This window comes from Molothrus aeneus, chromosome 2, assembly GCF_037042795.1.
Source record: "Molothrus aeneus isolate 106 chromosome 2, BPBGC_Maene_1.0, whole genome shotgun sequence".
Classification (NCBI taxonomy): domain Eukaryota; kingdom Metazoa; phylum Chordata; class Aves; order Passeriformes; family Icteridae; genus Molothrus; species Molothrus aeneus.
In genome coordinates, this window is record NC_089647.1 from 106,784,264 (window position 1) to 106,799,105 (window position 14,842).

At 35.3% G+C, this 14,842-nt stretch overlaps 1 protein-coding gene across 1 annotated transcript in view; it reads right to left on the reverse strand.

The window, feature by feature from the left end:
* The window catches only part of DMD (dystrophin), a 1,043,102-nt gene that overhangs the window by 596,283 nt on the left and 431,977 nt on the right, over nucleotides 1-14,842 (reverse strand). Inside the window, exons 33-36 of the mRNA XM_066545460.1 lie at nucleotides 13,185-13,355; nucleotides 4,334-4,513; nucleotides 2,266-2,394; nucleotides 505-675 (exon numbers count right to left, since the gene is read on the reverse strand). Coding sequence (XP_066401557.1) covers nucleotides 505-675; nucleotides 2,266-2,394; nucleotides 4,334-4,513; nucleotides 13,185-13,355 — 651 coding nt within the window. The remainder of the gene's footprint in view (nucleotides 1-504; nucleotides 676-2,265; nucleotides 2,395-4,333; nucleotides 4,514-13,184; nucleotides 13,356-14,842) is intronic.

Consider the following 14,842-nt stretch of genomic DNA (forward strand, 5'->3'; position numbering starts at 1 on the left):
ATTTAGCAGTCATGATTTAGCAGTCATCCTCAGCTGAAGTAAAATTGATATAATCTCTACCTATCTATTTCTATCTCCAGCACTGGTAAATCTTGGACTCATAGGAAAAGACTAAATTCACTTGAAGAAAAATTAGCTCTCAAAACGAAATCTATATGAAAAAAGGCTACTCATACTTTGCAAAGTTAGAGACTTAGTAATTCTCAGATGTTCATTTTTTTGTAAGTTAGTGACTTCATCATTGTTGCATTCATATAAATTCAGTGAATACTTCTAATTGTGAAACAGCAAAAAAAGACCTTAATGCCAAAACCCCCAAACTGTCACACTTAATAAAAAAAAAATCCTTAGGTTCTGCACTGTTTTCCTTTTGAAGCTTAGTTTTTTGAGGAACTGTAGCCCACTATGTAGTTGCAATTGTGTACCATTGCAAAACACAATTTTTTTATGCAAACACGAGCACCATTTTTTATGCATCTCCTTTATGGAAGCAAGCCCTCCTACCTTTACACTCTTAATTCTCTGTGATATAGCTGCAAATCGCTGGTTGAGCTCTGAGAGTTTGGGCTCCACCACTTTCCTGCAGTGGTCCCCACGGTTTGCCATCAAGTCTTTGGCCTGGTCACGCACAGAGTCCACCTTGGGGTGAATGTCATTCAGCTCAGCCTTTAAGCGCTACAGTCCGTGAGCAAGAGACAGGGCTTGAAGTTAGTAATAAATGCAGAGAGAGAGAAAGAGAGAGAGAGAGAGAAAGTGTGCAAAGGAATAGGGAGCAAAACCACAAAGCAAATTCAGATAATTATGCATGAGTGTGTAAATCCAGTAGAAATACCCTGGATATCATTCCCACTCGTATCCCTCAAATTTATAGCAGGAATGTACCTAAAAGTCTGTTTTAGTATCTCCTAGCTGAAATTAATGGGGATCATTATTTCTAGGCAGATTCTTATCTACAATAATATTGCAGCATATTTGAGGATGCACTAAATTATTCCATGTTCCTAAAGCTGGGAAGAGTTGCTAATTTTATTATTATAGTATTATAGAACTGGATGTGTAATTGTTGCTTTCAATACTGCTCAAGGCCATAGTTCAGACAAGCAAAAATGACCAGATTAAAAAAAAAAGCTTTAATTTTTTCTAAAAATCTGTCACAAATTTAAAAAAAAAAGAAAAAGAAAAAAAAAAAGAGGGCAAAGGCCTTTCTCTTCTGCAATATTAATCTTAACAGTAGATCCCAGTACAGGCAGAGGCCAAAAATAGATAGCAAGGCATTTGGGAATCAGAAATACAGTTGGCCATTAAGAATTACATTTCACTGTCTGCATGAACTACCTTTGTGCAATTCAAACATAAATATAGGTATTGATAATTTTACTTTGTATCTGATGGTGGCAAAATTGTTCATTCATCTACAAAAGCCAGTCTCATAATCCTGCTGAGATCAATGAGGCATTGATTTATGCCCTAGAATTTGTAAAATTTTGCTGCAGTAAATGGCATCATTATGTCAGTGTAAGCAATACAATTCTGATTTTGATTTGCAGAGTTTACTGAGATATTATGTGATAACCATGAAGTTCATTACAAAGTAAAATTTCACATTGACTTCAGAAGAAAAAGAAAAGCCCGTTTAGATAATAATTTGATGTTTTTCTTAAAGCAGGTATTTTAAATAACATATTTTAACATACAGACCCATATTACAAGGTAATTTTTCATCAGTTGGTCAAATGATGCAATTGGCCAACTAAAACCACAATCTCAACACACTAACTCCTGATGCTCCAGATAGTTCAACATATAAAATTCTTGTCTGTGTTGCTGATCTGGCCTCAGTGTAAGCAATGTTTGTAGAATTAAGACAATCATATAACAGAAATATCATACATATTGGAAAAGTATCACAGAAAAACAGAAATACAATTAAAAATAAAGGGACAGAAAAGGAAAATATTTTTTTCAAACAAAATAAAATCTTGAGTTAAAGGAGTATTTTCCAGCAGACATGTGTTTAATAAGCTGCTGTTTTATCAACAGGAAGTTCCCAAGAATTAGAATAACAATCTGGTTTTATTTCTGCGGGGATTTAATTTTGGTATTACAGAGCAAATTTATTAAGTAATCTACAAGTTGCCAGAGGGTAGCTTTAGCACAGAAAAAAGAATTTTAATCCATTTGTGATACCTTTTGAAATATTCTAGTTGTGATACAGTCCTTTTCAGAATAAAATTAATGCTTTCCAGTAAATCACATTTTTTTTACCTTAAGAATTTCCTCTTTTTGCTGGGGTTTTTGTTTGTCAGATTCATCCAACAGTATTTCAGCACGATACATCCAAGTAGTGACATTAGCTACATTCTGATCAAAAGCCTCCATGTGCTTTTGATATTCCTGTATGTGGAAAAGGTAAATACTGCATACAAAAAATGTAATCAGAACTGAAATAACAGCTGTAGTTATGCCAAGTGTGGCAAACATGCACACATTATGACATTATGAAAACTTGTTTATTTTACGCAGTAACTTCTTGTATTGTGAAGGATAGAATCTGCTGTTTGTTTCCTTCACTTTGCATGTTAGGTTTCTTGAAAAAGACATTCTAGGAGAGAGAGAAGCTTCCAAAGTGACAGGCAGCAGGATGACAAAATCACAGCAAGACGCAGGTGTCAGCAGCTCAGCGAGGTGCTGAGAGGAACAGGAAGCTGTTAGCCAGACCTACAGGAGCTGCAAAGGAGTGTTTCCCAAGAACAAGGTGCAGAACTCATTTTGGAAAGCCAGTCACTTGACTGAAACTCAAATGGCCACAAGGATGCACTTGCAAAATCACAATCAAGACTGGGAGCTTTGCATCTAAACCTCCTATGGACATTTCATCTAACTTCTCTGCTTTGCGACTTTTTACTTTTAAAAGCTATTCTAGTTGATATTCTGATATATCTTCATTTCTCTGCTTCATTTAAAACTCTGTCTTTTCAGGTGAGCTCACTAGAAAGTGACTTGTGCATATCCCACACAATAAATATATAGACCACATACCCAAAATCAAAGATATTACTAATGCTTTTGGCACCCCAATGTACCTACCTTAATTTTACACTGTTCTAAAATTAGTTAAAACCCCTCAATTACCTCTCTTAGGTCTTTTATCATGTGTTTTAGCAAATATTAACCACAGAATCCAAAGCAGGGAAAGAGAGGATGTGCAGGAATACCTGTATTGCTATATCAGCCTGTAAACTCCATTATATGCTTCTTACAATCAGTTCCACATTAAATCTGTGTACCTACGTGATTCTGAATGAAATGCTTAAGTTTTCCAGATACTTAGCTGAGGAAACCCTGTAGTGATGCTGTATATTTATTGCCAAAGTATTTGTTAAGCAGCCATATAGACCCTAGTGGAGCTCCAACGTATCAAGCTCTGAAAAGTCATGACTAAGGCCAAGACACCCTTAAAAATCGCTTCTGTTTCTCCAGGGCGAAACTGCATTCCCATGCTCTCAGGAACAGAAACAGCATACAAGATATCCCAAAGCATTTTGACAGCCCAGTTGTTAAGACCCTTCTGTAGTTAAGGGTTCAAGCTGTCACCTCTTCACGACAGAATGAATAGTTATGTGACTATCTGTAGTTTGAGAAAGCTGGGGATGAAGCTCCTGAATCCGTATGAAATGTGTAATTAGGGGTTTTACTGTCTACTACACTTAATCCAGTCCCTTTAAGAAATTATCCCCACTTGAATATGCCCTATGAAAGTATGCAAAGGAGGATCATGAAGTTCTGAAAGACCAAATCATAGTCTTTCAGCACATCATGTGTGCACTCTGAGAAGAGCTTATGATTTAGTTGCCTCTAAAATGAATCAAAACTCACACACACCAGAACTATCCTGTGGGCCAAACCAACTTGAAAATGGAAACTTATTTCCCAATTGTACTGTCCCAAACAGAAATGCTAATGCAGCCAAAAGTAGCTGATGTTGTTGGTATCAATACTAAGACTTTCTCAGCTTACTTGACTATTATTTTTGCTTGACTACTGAAGTAATCTCTGTCCTTTAAACTGCATTTGACTTATTAGGGAAAAAAAAACAAACCAAAACCAATGCAAGAACTGTTGAGACAGACAGGATTGCAAACTGCTAACAATCAAAATTCCACTTGGTAATTAATGAGATTTTCAAAACATACACAATGTACTAAACAACAATCAATCTGATTGCCTGTGTACCTGTGCATTCAATAAGCACCAGAAAAAGCACTACTATAAGCTGGGCATGTACAACTGGAAACCAACATTTCCTCTGTGTGAAGAAGTGCATTTTCCTTACCAGTAAGAGATTGAACCATTCCTCAGCACGTGAAGTTACCGCTTTCCAGTTACTGTTCAGCAGGCTGAGTTTATCATCCACAAGACTTTCCTTTCCTTTCATCACTGCCTTCAAATTCTCTCCTAAGTCACTGATGCTCTTAAGCTGGACCTGGCGTTTCTCAATCTCCTTCCGTGTTGCCTACATGAGCAGAACAAGAAATAAAATTTCTAGGAATTAAAAATTATCCACACCAAGAACATGAAATGTTAAATCAGGCAGAAAGTTTATACTAGAACACACAGTCTTGCTTCCTATAGGAAGGAAAGGCATTCTGTGAAGAGCAGCAAGTACAAAGCAATTTTTTTCTCCTGAGCTCTGATAAAATTGTATATATCCTTCATCTTCTTGCAATAGCCTAATTTTCAAAAAGTGCAAATTATCTTTCAGTGTTCAAAATATAGTTTCAATAATTAATTATTAAAAATTAATCAACATTTTATAATATTTATATGGAGATGTTAATTTTTTATATAATAAAATTAGCTAGTTATCAAATAGCACATAAAGCTTACATAATAATTGGGACAATAATACACCATGATGATGATATGTAAGGTTACATAATATACTTATTATTCATGTCAATATTCACTGCAACATACAAGATGTCTAACAAAAGGAACAAATTCCAACATATTTAGACAGCATGTAAAAAAAGCAGGTGTTTAAATACTAAGCAGTGAGATGGCACAGTGCAAAGTACAGCAGTCTTACTGAATACTCAAGGAGAGGCACAAACCCCTCACACCTAATTTCACATATAACTGTTTTTATGAGAGAAATTTATCTGAGATCCTTGGCACCTGATAGCAATGATCCAGGCATATAAATCTCTGCCTATAAAATAAAACTGCAAGCACAAAGTGTTCCAAGATGAACACAAACAGAACTTAGTAGAGAAGGAAGAAGCACTGGTCTTCAGAGACATGGATGTCTCACAGAAACCTAAATACAGTAAAGAAAAAAAAAATTCAAACAAATAGCAAAACCAATATTTCAATCTCAGGATGAATGCTGTTCTGCAGTAGAACCCCACCTTTATGACCTCCACAATATCATATCTCTCATGGTCACAGATCAGTATAATTTTGTTCATAGTGTATTGACAGTGAAAGCAGAATGTTCATTTTTCAATAAAGACAGTATAAAATTATTCTTTTTGGTAAAATAGAACCTTAATAGTACCTTCAATTTATTCAGTGTGTCATGTTTAAAGCAGCAGCTCACTTCCTATGCTTAACAGAATTCAGGATCTCATTTTGCAATGTTATTTTACAGAAAAATTCTTACATGCGACATAATAGAACCAAGGCATGATTGATGCTAATTATCAGCAATATACTATATAATTACAGAATTTGAAAAGGAGAGTTTAAAATTTCAGCAGGTCTTTGTCAGATTAAAGGAAAAACATGCCCTCTTCTAGTGCTGTTTTATTTGTTTCACAGCAGGTGCAAAGTGTCATCATGAAAAAAGAATAACACAAAGGACATAATTTACCCTAAATTGAAGATGGAAAATTTTGATCAGATTTCTTTCATTTTCTAAACTATTTTCTTTCATTTGGAAAAGACTCTCTGAAGCATATTTACCATGGGTTGTGGTTTCTTTTATATTTTACATTTATGAAAATGCTGACCAATCTTGGGCTATATAAATAAATATTAATCCCAACTAGTAAACAGATGGACCAAAAAATTAAATGTCTATTAAACACAACTGTTACCCAAAACCCAGATGTGTAATTCCCTATGTGTAAGAAACACATTATTTCCTTTTAAAGAATAACTGTAAACTAAAGACTAGATGCACCTCTGGGCGATATGGATTTTAACTCCCTCGTGTAATTGCAAGTAAGGAACATGAACCAAGTAAATCACTTTCCCTCATTGTCTTAAAAAAAAAAACATTATGGCCCTCAACACAACATTGAACGGACAAAAGTTTTTCCTCAATATTTTAAATCTCCAGTATTACAAGTCCTGAATACAATTGAAAAACTAGTAGGGTCTGTAAAGTCAGTGGGATTCCAGGCTGCATTATCAGCTACGATTTCCCCTATGGTTACAAAGTGCACCAGGTAAACTAACTTGCTTTCACAACTTCAGTAAGGCCTTTTTGGTTTGTTTTTATTTGGCATCTCTTCATTATATTCCTAAGGATTTCCTGTTTTTCTTTCCAGTATTACTAGAAAGTAATAGTCTACACATACTTTGTTCACTGCAATATAACAGACAGCACTGTTAAATTTTCTGTAAGAAAAAAATCAAAAGTACTACTATTAATTTAACAACATTACATAAAACAAAGAAGTATGTGTCATGATGCCTGGATTTAACTAAGATTATTTCAGTAAAAGTCAGGGAGTGGCTTTTAAATTCTCCTAATTTTTAAAGAGCAATTTCCACACAGCCTTGCTGGATTTAAGCTCCTTTCTGGTTGCCATAACATAAAATTGCATTCCAGCTGTGTGATTTATTTGAAAATATATAAGAAAGTTGTAGAATTTAAATAACAGAAATAATAGAATTAGCTTTGCAAGTTAAAAATTACATTTAAAACACCCAAAACCTTAAAAAATCTCCAAACCCCCAAGTCCCAAACACGACCACAATGTGTACAAGATGAAACATCAACAAATAAAGTGGTGAAACTCTTCCCAGAAGGACTAAGCAATTTATACATTTTGATTTTGTGGGTTTATCAGGGTGAAACTGTGTAACATAAATAAAATACAGAAATGTAGGGGTTTTGAAGAAGCTATTTTTCTGATATAATCATGGCATCTTGGGCAAACAAAAACATGTGAACAAAAGATTGAACTAAAAAACCTAACACTGAGCATTCACTTACGGCTGTAAAAATTTATCAACAATGTTGAACAACTCCAAAACAGATTATATTCTTCTACTGTTTATCATTATAATGAAGTTATTACATTATCTTTTTTTATTTTAAGACTAGTATATTTATTTATAAAACAAACTCTTATCCAAGTGTGTATTACCTGCTGGAAGAGAAAGGCTCCATAAATACTTCCAGGAAAGATATCTCCATTAAAATATGTATACAAATTATACAGATTATATTAAGGATATATATATCGCACTTCTCTACAATATGACACTATTTAGGATCACATCTACTACCAAATACAAAAGTTAAAATGATGTGAATCTCTCCCCAATAAAATTCCAGTTATTCAGTTAGACCAAGTTTTGAAGCACCTCTTTGGAAGAAGCTCCTGTACTTCACATTTCTGAAGTACCAGTTATGGCTATTTGGTAGCCACAAAATACTACAATGGAAATTCTCTGACCCAAACAATTAATTTGTGTTTCACTGGCTGAAATGTTTCCTTTGCTTTTTAAGGAACTGTTATTCTTTTCTCACTCATGGTCATAAGAAAAATGTTGGTAGCCTGCTTTAATCAAAGCTGGGGGATTACACCACCATTGAACTCCCAGGACTTGAACATTCCCAGGAGAAATGGCATCTAGGTTCCTGGCATCCAGGAAATTAAAGCAATCAGACAGACCCTGGTGCAACCCTGCATGCAGAGCATGTCTCAGGTGATCAGTTTCTAATCCCATTCCCAGAAACATCAGAATGGAAAGAGGGAGAATCTGAGCTTCCCTTGTGCCAGTTTCATTCATCAGAACCTCAGGAAAGGAGCTGCAGTACAAAATAAAAGTTCTGTTTAAAAAACAGTTTTGGATAGGTTGAAATCTGTGCTGAAGGGAAACCATGCTGCAGCATGTAAAGTCATAGGGATGATCTTTGCTGAGAATTTATAAGTGGTTTGTAGCTGCATACAGTAGGTAATATATTACCTACTTTACATATGGATCCATAGGATGACAGGATGAATCATGTTAGAACAGATAATTGCAGTTCTCTGTGCAGATATTTACATTTTGAGTGGTGTTCACAGTCCTGTCTCTGATCCCACTGTGCTGGGACATACTCTTTATCTTTCAGTTTACTAAAATATACTTACAGGGGTTTTTATGAAACAGTTACAACTGGTTTGTTTTGTTTTGTTTTTATTATTTGATGGTTTTGGTTTACTGTGATGATTTTTGTACATCCCTCCCATCACCAAATGCCAACTAGGAATTAATTGTGTTTGAAAGCAGAAGTTACATAGAAATGGGTTTCTGGGTGTTTTTATGGATTTTTTTGTTGTTGTTGTTTTGGTTCTTTAATTATTCTTTCAATATTTTGTTGGTTTGGTTTGGTTTGTTTTTCTGAAGATGTGGTAAAAAGAGCTTCAGAGCTATATTTTATAATGATAAATCTACTATGTGCCAAGATGAACTAATGATGTTTTTTTTTCCAAACAAACCAGGATTGTATGAAAACGCAGGGGATAGTATATTTAGTCATGATGGCCATTAACATATGTAGATTAAAAAACACAACAACAATGAATGAGTGAAGAAAAGTTCTGTGTGCCTTCACACTGCCTTTGTTCTTTGGATTACTTGAAAGCCCTCTGCAATTAGAATCTTTCTAAAAGAAGTTTGGTGGCTTAGCTCTCACAGGTGGGATTGTAGAATGAATCAGAAGCTGACATTATGGTCTTCTCAGTGGTTGATTATACATATTTATTTGTTTATTTACAGCACATCTTTTATTTTTTATTGCATTTTGGCCAGTGACTATGAATCAGTTGACACAATTTACAGTTTGTCTTCTTCTATGGATATTACTGACAGGAAATATGCTGCTAAATGTAATTCTAAGTACTTCAAGTCAGCTTTATACTCATTGGTATTACACACTGTGTTAAAAAATCAGATTAAAGCATTGGCAGAGTCATACTGCTGATAGTAGGGAGTGATACAGAATTTTCCTGGTAATACCATCTGCCATTTCCTTTTTAAGAACATGGTTTTCTGGCAATCTAATTCTTATCAGTCCAGTTCCTGATTAAAAGACAAAAAAACCCTGCAGTTGTTAATGTCTTCAGTGATAAATATGTTCACTAAATCAGAATTCTAATTATAAATGGATTTCTAATATACGATGTTTAATGACTATCTTTCCACCCACGTGTCATTTTTCTTATCTATTATAAACAGAGCTGAATTCAAATGGAAAGATTTAACTTGTCTCTACTGAGCAGAAAGGCAGGATTTACGGTTTTCAGTATATTGCCCATCTCATTTCACATAACTCAGCCAAGTTTTTGTTCCATTCCTTGAGAAACTCTACACAGGAACAAATACCACATTTCCCTTGATGTCCGGATTAATGGTATCTTTCATTAGCTTATTTTCCTATTCAAGATGGACATTTCTTTTTACTTCAAGGTGTTTATACCTTGAAGACAACGTTCAGATGTATGATTTCTTTTATTGTCAACTCTATAATTATCTTTGTAACCCTCTGAGTTATTTTCACTTTTAAGAAGACTTGGGTGCTGAAAATGAATTAGAAATAAGTGCACTAATAAATATAACTGCTTCCTTGTCCTGTAAAGAAAAAAGATTATTAGCTCTCTGCTTAGATATATCGACAGCAGCACACATCCAATTTTCAGTTCATTTGCACTATTGAATTCTCCTCTCTCTCTCTCTTCATTTTCCATCTTTGTTTTTCTGCAGACTTTTGTCACAATGGGAATCTGCTGGGCTTAATTCATCTCCCAGTGCATTTCATTAGATTGGTTACTGTCTTTGGCAGCCTACTTACCCAGGAAGTCCAAAGCCCAAAGCTGTGACATTAATCAGCTACTGTGAGGCTCTGGTTCTGGGGACTAAATTATTGATGTACAATTTTGTGTGATGCCTCAATGAAATCCACGTAGGAATAGCAGCATCGTACTTATTTATGAAGTCCCCACAAGAATTTTAAAGTGTCCAGGATAAAATGCAGCACTGTCTCCTAGTGGGAGCAGATTCTTTAGGAAAAAGCACAATCCACATAATTTCTCTAAATATTTACTCTTGTAAGTCTGGGATTTGCCACATATACTACCTGTTGGATTGTTCCACATTAGAAGTCTACTTACATATATGTGAATATTTGTTTATATTTCCTAAAAGGCAATATTAAAATGGAATTTTGAAAGCCACTCAGTACATACGTATTTTGCCAAGAGGCAGCTGCTCTCACCCAAAGTTGTTTGTTCTTATTTTAGTGATGAACTGACTGAAGGGGAAGAGCTGAGGTACTACATGAGTTTAGATTGTAGTAAAGGCTTTGGGGAGTATTTGAAGCCAAAATATGCTTTTTACCAGTTTTTCCTTCAAAACTTTATGTATCAATTCCCTTTGAGAATTCACAATACTCAACAGAACTCTTTAAGATTAGAAGATAGAATGGTTCCTGTCTGATATATTTTTTTCGTGTTAATAGTTCTTATTTTAATTAGCTCTTTTTACCTTTTTTGATTGTCTTCAGATAAAGAACACATTGTACTTGTTGTAGCAAGCTTAAGACATAACAAAGGCTTCCTACTGTGCAGGTGCACAAATCATCAGGTATAAGGTCTTAATTATGCAACTTCTGAATCATTAACGTTCATATGTAACAATAAAGTGATATTAAGGACAAATCTTTCTCTTTAAACCCCCGAGAAACTACATGCATCTGTATGTATGTAAGCATGCATGTATGTATGACAGGAACATGCAGTGCATGTTTCTGTTTCAGTAGAACTGTACTGTGTAGTCACCACTGAAGATTATTTTTATTTTACTGGGAGAATGGCCTAACTACCCAGCAGATTAGTTTGGGGATGTTAAAACATGAAGATTTTCTAATTTTTCTCTTAAATATATGGCATTTATCCTTTGTTATGGGTGTTAGAGAGTCACTGGAAAGCTGCCCAGCAGAAAAGAAATTGGGGGTGCTGGTTGACAGGTATGAACATGAGCCAGGTGTGCCCAAAGGCACCTGGCCTGGATCAACAATAGTGTGGCAGCAGGACCAAGGCAGGGATTGTCCCCTGTACTCGGCACTGGTGAGGCCACACCTCAAATCCTGTGTCCAGTTTTGGGCCTCTCACTACAGGAAAGGCATTGAGGGGCTGGAGAGAGTGCAGAGAAGGGGAACGGAGCTGGGGAAGGGTCTGGAGTGTCACTCATGTGAGAAGCAGCTGAGGGAGCTGGGGGTGTTCAAACCTGATATTTAAGCACTGGAATGGGATGTCCAGGGAAGTGGCAGAGTCACCATCCCTGGAAGTGTTGATGAAACAACTGGCCATTGCATTTAGTGCTTGGTCAATTGCCATGGTGGTGTTCGGCCAAAGGTGGAACTCCAGGATCTTTGTGTTTTCCAGCCTTCATGATTCTGTGATTCTAAGATCACAATATCAGTCCAAAGAAATGAGAGGAACTGCACAAAATTTACTGCAGGAAAAGCAGCAAGTGAAAATGAGAAAACATCAGGCAACCATAAGAGAGAACAATGGGGGTTGCAGGGATTTAGATTTTGATTTGAAAGTGAAAACTGAAATAGTCAAAGCAGTAATTTTAAGTTAGTAAGAGAGAAGGTTGATTTTTTGGATATCACTTTTAAAATACTGTCTTTCTTAGAGACTGATGATCAAAAAAAAGAACTCTAAACCTAAGAAAAGATGTGTAGACTGTGGGTTTTTTAATTGTTGTTATTGTTGCTATTCTAGTATTGTTATTAGTTTGCAAATCATCATGGCATTTTAAGGCTAAAGACACTTTATCAAGCTCAGAAACTTGAAAGGATTAGTTAGAAACAAAAAAAAAAAAAACCCAACCCACAAAACAAATTTTACTCGAGTGCCTTGAATCTTCACTGCCATTAAAAATCAGGAAGATTGCCTGTGTATAATTTATTATTATTTCTATAATGCATAGTGAAACTAGTAAAATGTTTAGAAGATTTCTCCCATTAAACAAAGCAGAAGTGGTTTTGGGTTTGGTTTTTTTTTTTTTTTTTTTTTTCACAAACCCCCAATACTGTTTAAGGGTTTTTTTTTTTTTGTTTTGAAATTATATAGAAATGCTTGTTCAAAATGCTGCTGTCTGCACACAGCTATTTGAAACTTTGAAGCTTTGGATAATGTTGACCATAGTGTGCTCTAAAATGCAGATTTTGATATGTGTGAATAATGATCACTTGGTTTGTTTATGACCTTAGCTAGATTAGATTTCTATTACATGTGGAGAAAATTAAATAGATTAGCTACTGTTGAGTAATAACATGCCAATTTTTAGCATCACACAGAAATACTCTGTGTCTATACAGACATCTTCCATTCCTCAGTTTCTGTAAAATGTTTATTTAAACTGTGATTTTGAGGAAAGTTTTGATTTAGGCTTTGAGTTTTAACCTGAAAGATGAGTTCAGGATGAAGTCTCATGGAAGTAAGAAGGCCCCAGAATGTAAAGGAATGAGCTATAAATTTAAGAGTAAAGAAACAAATATCCTGGCTGCTATCTGAACACATAGAATATATTGTGTTCTGGCATCTTTAATCTTTCATGTACTGTTTAATACCTTTCTAAGCATCAGTAGAACGGTGTAAGAGATCTTTACTTACGTGGACACTGGGTGGTTGATTTATAGTACTCTAAAAAATTAAATTCTAACTTTAAATTCATCTCACTGAAGATTAATGCAACGTGAAGGTGAATTGTGCTATTGATCTCTGAAGAGACAAGAAGGTTTAAACTTTACCGAGCGTTAACGCTAAGGCAAGATAATGCCAAAACATTCACGAAGTTCCACTAACTAAACCGCCAGAATTGTTAATTCTTTTCCTTATCACGAAAGAAATCTACCTTTCTGCAATATTCACATGTGTGTGTTACATTGTTACCTTGCCCCAGGCAATTTCAGCATCCAAATTGCTCGGCATCCCCTGTGCAGCCGATCTCTTTGTCAGTTCCGCGTCTGTCGCTGCCAGCCACTCTGTCAGGGCATTGATCTCTTTCCGCAGTTTCCGGGACAATTTCAAGCATTTCTCTAACTCTTGCTTTTTTTCTGTCACCTGCAGAAAGAATAATTGTGATTATTAACCCTTCAGTGAAACAGGTCCAATGGCTTTTATATAAAATTTTCTGTAGGCCACTTCTCTATAAAATCTAGACTTGGGATTCCACAGGTGAAGTTGCACTTTTAGTACAGGTATGTCTTGATTTTTTTGCTCTCAGTATCAGTAATTCTGCTGCTAGAATGCAAACACCTACAAGAAAATTATGTGCATAAAGATTTATTGAATTTTAACTACTAACAGAGCTCCAAAAACCTCCTCCTCTGTTTTGAACTTGTGCATAGAAAATTAATTTAGAACAACTGAACTAACAGTTTTTCCTAGTGACACAAAATAGATGTCAAAACCCTTCAAAGGGCCTATTTTAATATAGGTGGCCATGTAGGAACTGGGATTCCTCAATGCTTTTTTCTGTGTAGCTAAGCTACATAGAAGAAAAGACATACCAGCCAAAAATAACCTCAAAACTTGAAACACAATGTCACTGAATAATGTCAAACTAAAGCAGCACATTTAATCTTTAAGGTTTTAGTTTTCTGAATGCTTTGGATGTAAAGTACTCGGGATGACCTCTGCTTTAAAGTTCTTTTAAACTTGGTACATGGTACCTGGAAGGAAGGCTGAGTAATTATATTGCCTTGACTGTCTCACATGCATTTTGAAAGAACAGGGCAAATACAGCATTTCTTGCAAGCCCTGAGACTCTTCAGGGAGAAGAAGAAAAGTTTTTACTTAATGAGTAGAGAAAGTAGAAGAGTAAATGAAGAGATCTTAGTAAGGGAGACTACACTACAATAGACAACAGGCACCTAGTAGCAGAAAATAAAAATTAATAAATTATGCTGTGATTAAGTTAAAAAAACCCCAATCAGAGAAGGAGGATTAAAAGTGTCCCATAGATCAGTAATATTTAAAAGAAGTTCCTAATTAGCTTGAATGTCAAATAGTAATCACATTAAGACTGGAGCCGCTGATTTGTATTTAAGGATTTTAAAATAGAAAAAAACTTTCTACAGTGGTAGAGAACTGCATCTACTAAAACTATTTTCTACTTTTCCATTAAGAACAAGTAGTGGTACAATGATCAAATGGATTCGTAGATCAGCTGCCAAGGAGAATCTGAGATTTTAAAATGTAACAGGATGTTACAAGGTTAGGTACATGGCTTTTGCCATCCCTGAGTAAGGAGATGAGATTTGCCTAGGGAATAAGCTATAAAGTGTCCTGATAATTTATTATCACTCTGTAAAGGCTTACTGCTGAAATCTCATAACATTTTTCACTGAATATGCTTTATGTGCTTTCTTGCATGCCAAATTTATTAAATGAGACCACAGAACTTACAGTCAGGCCAAGAGGTAAATCCCTGGGAAGGACCATAAAAATCAGCTTTTTAGAGCTCTATTCACACATGGAGCCAGGTTTTTCACCTCTTCTTCTGAAGAGTGTAATAGCAATTGTAACATAACTTAATTGTAACATAA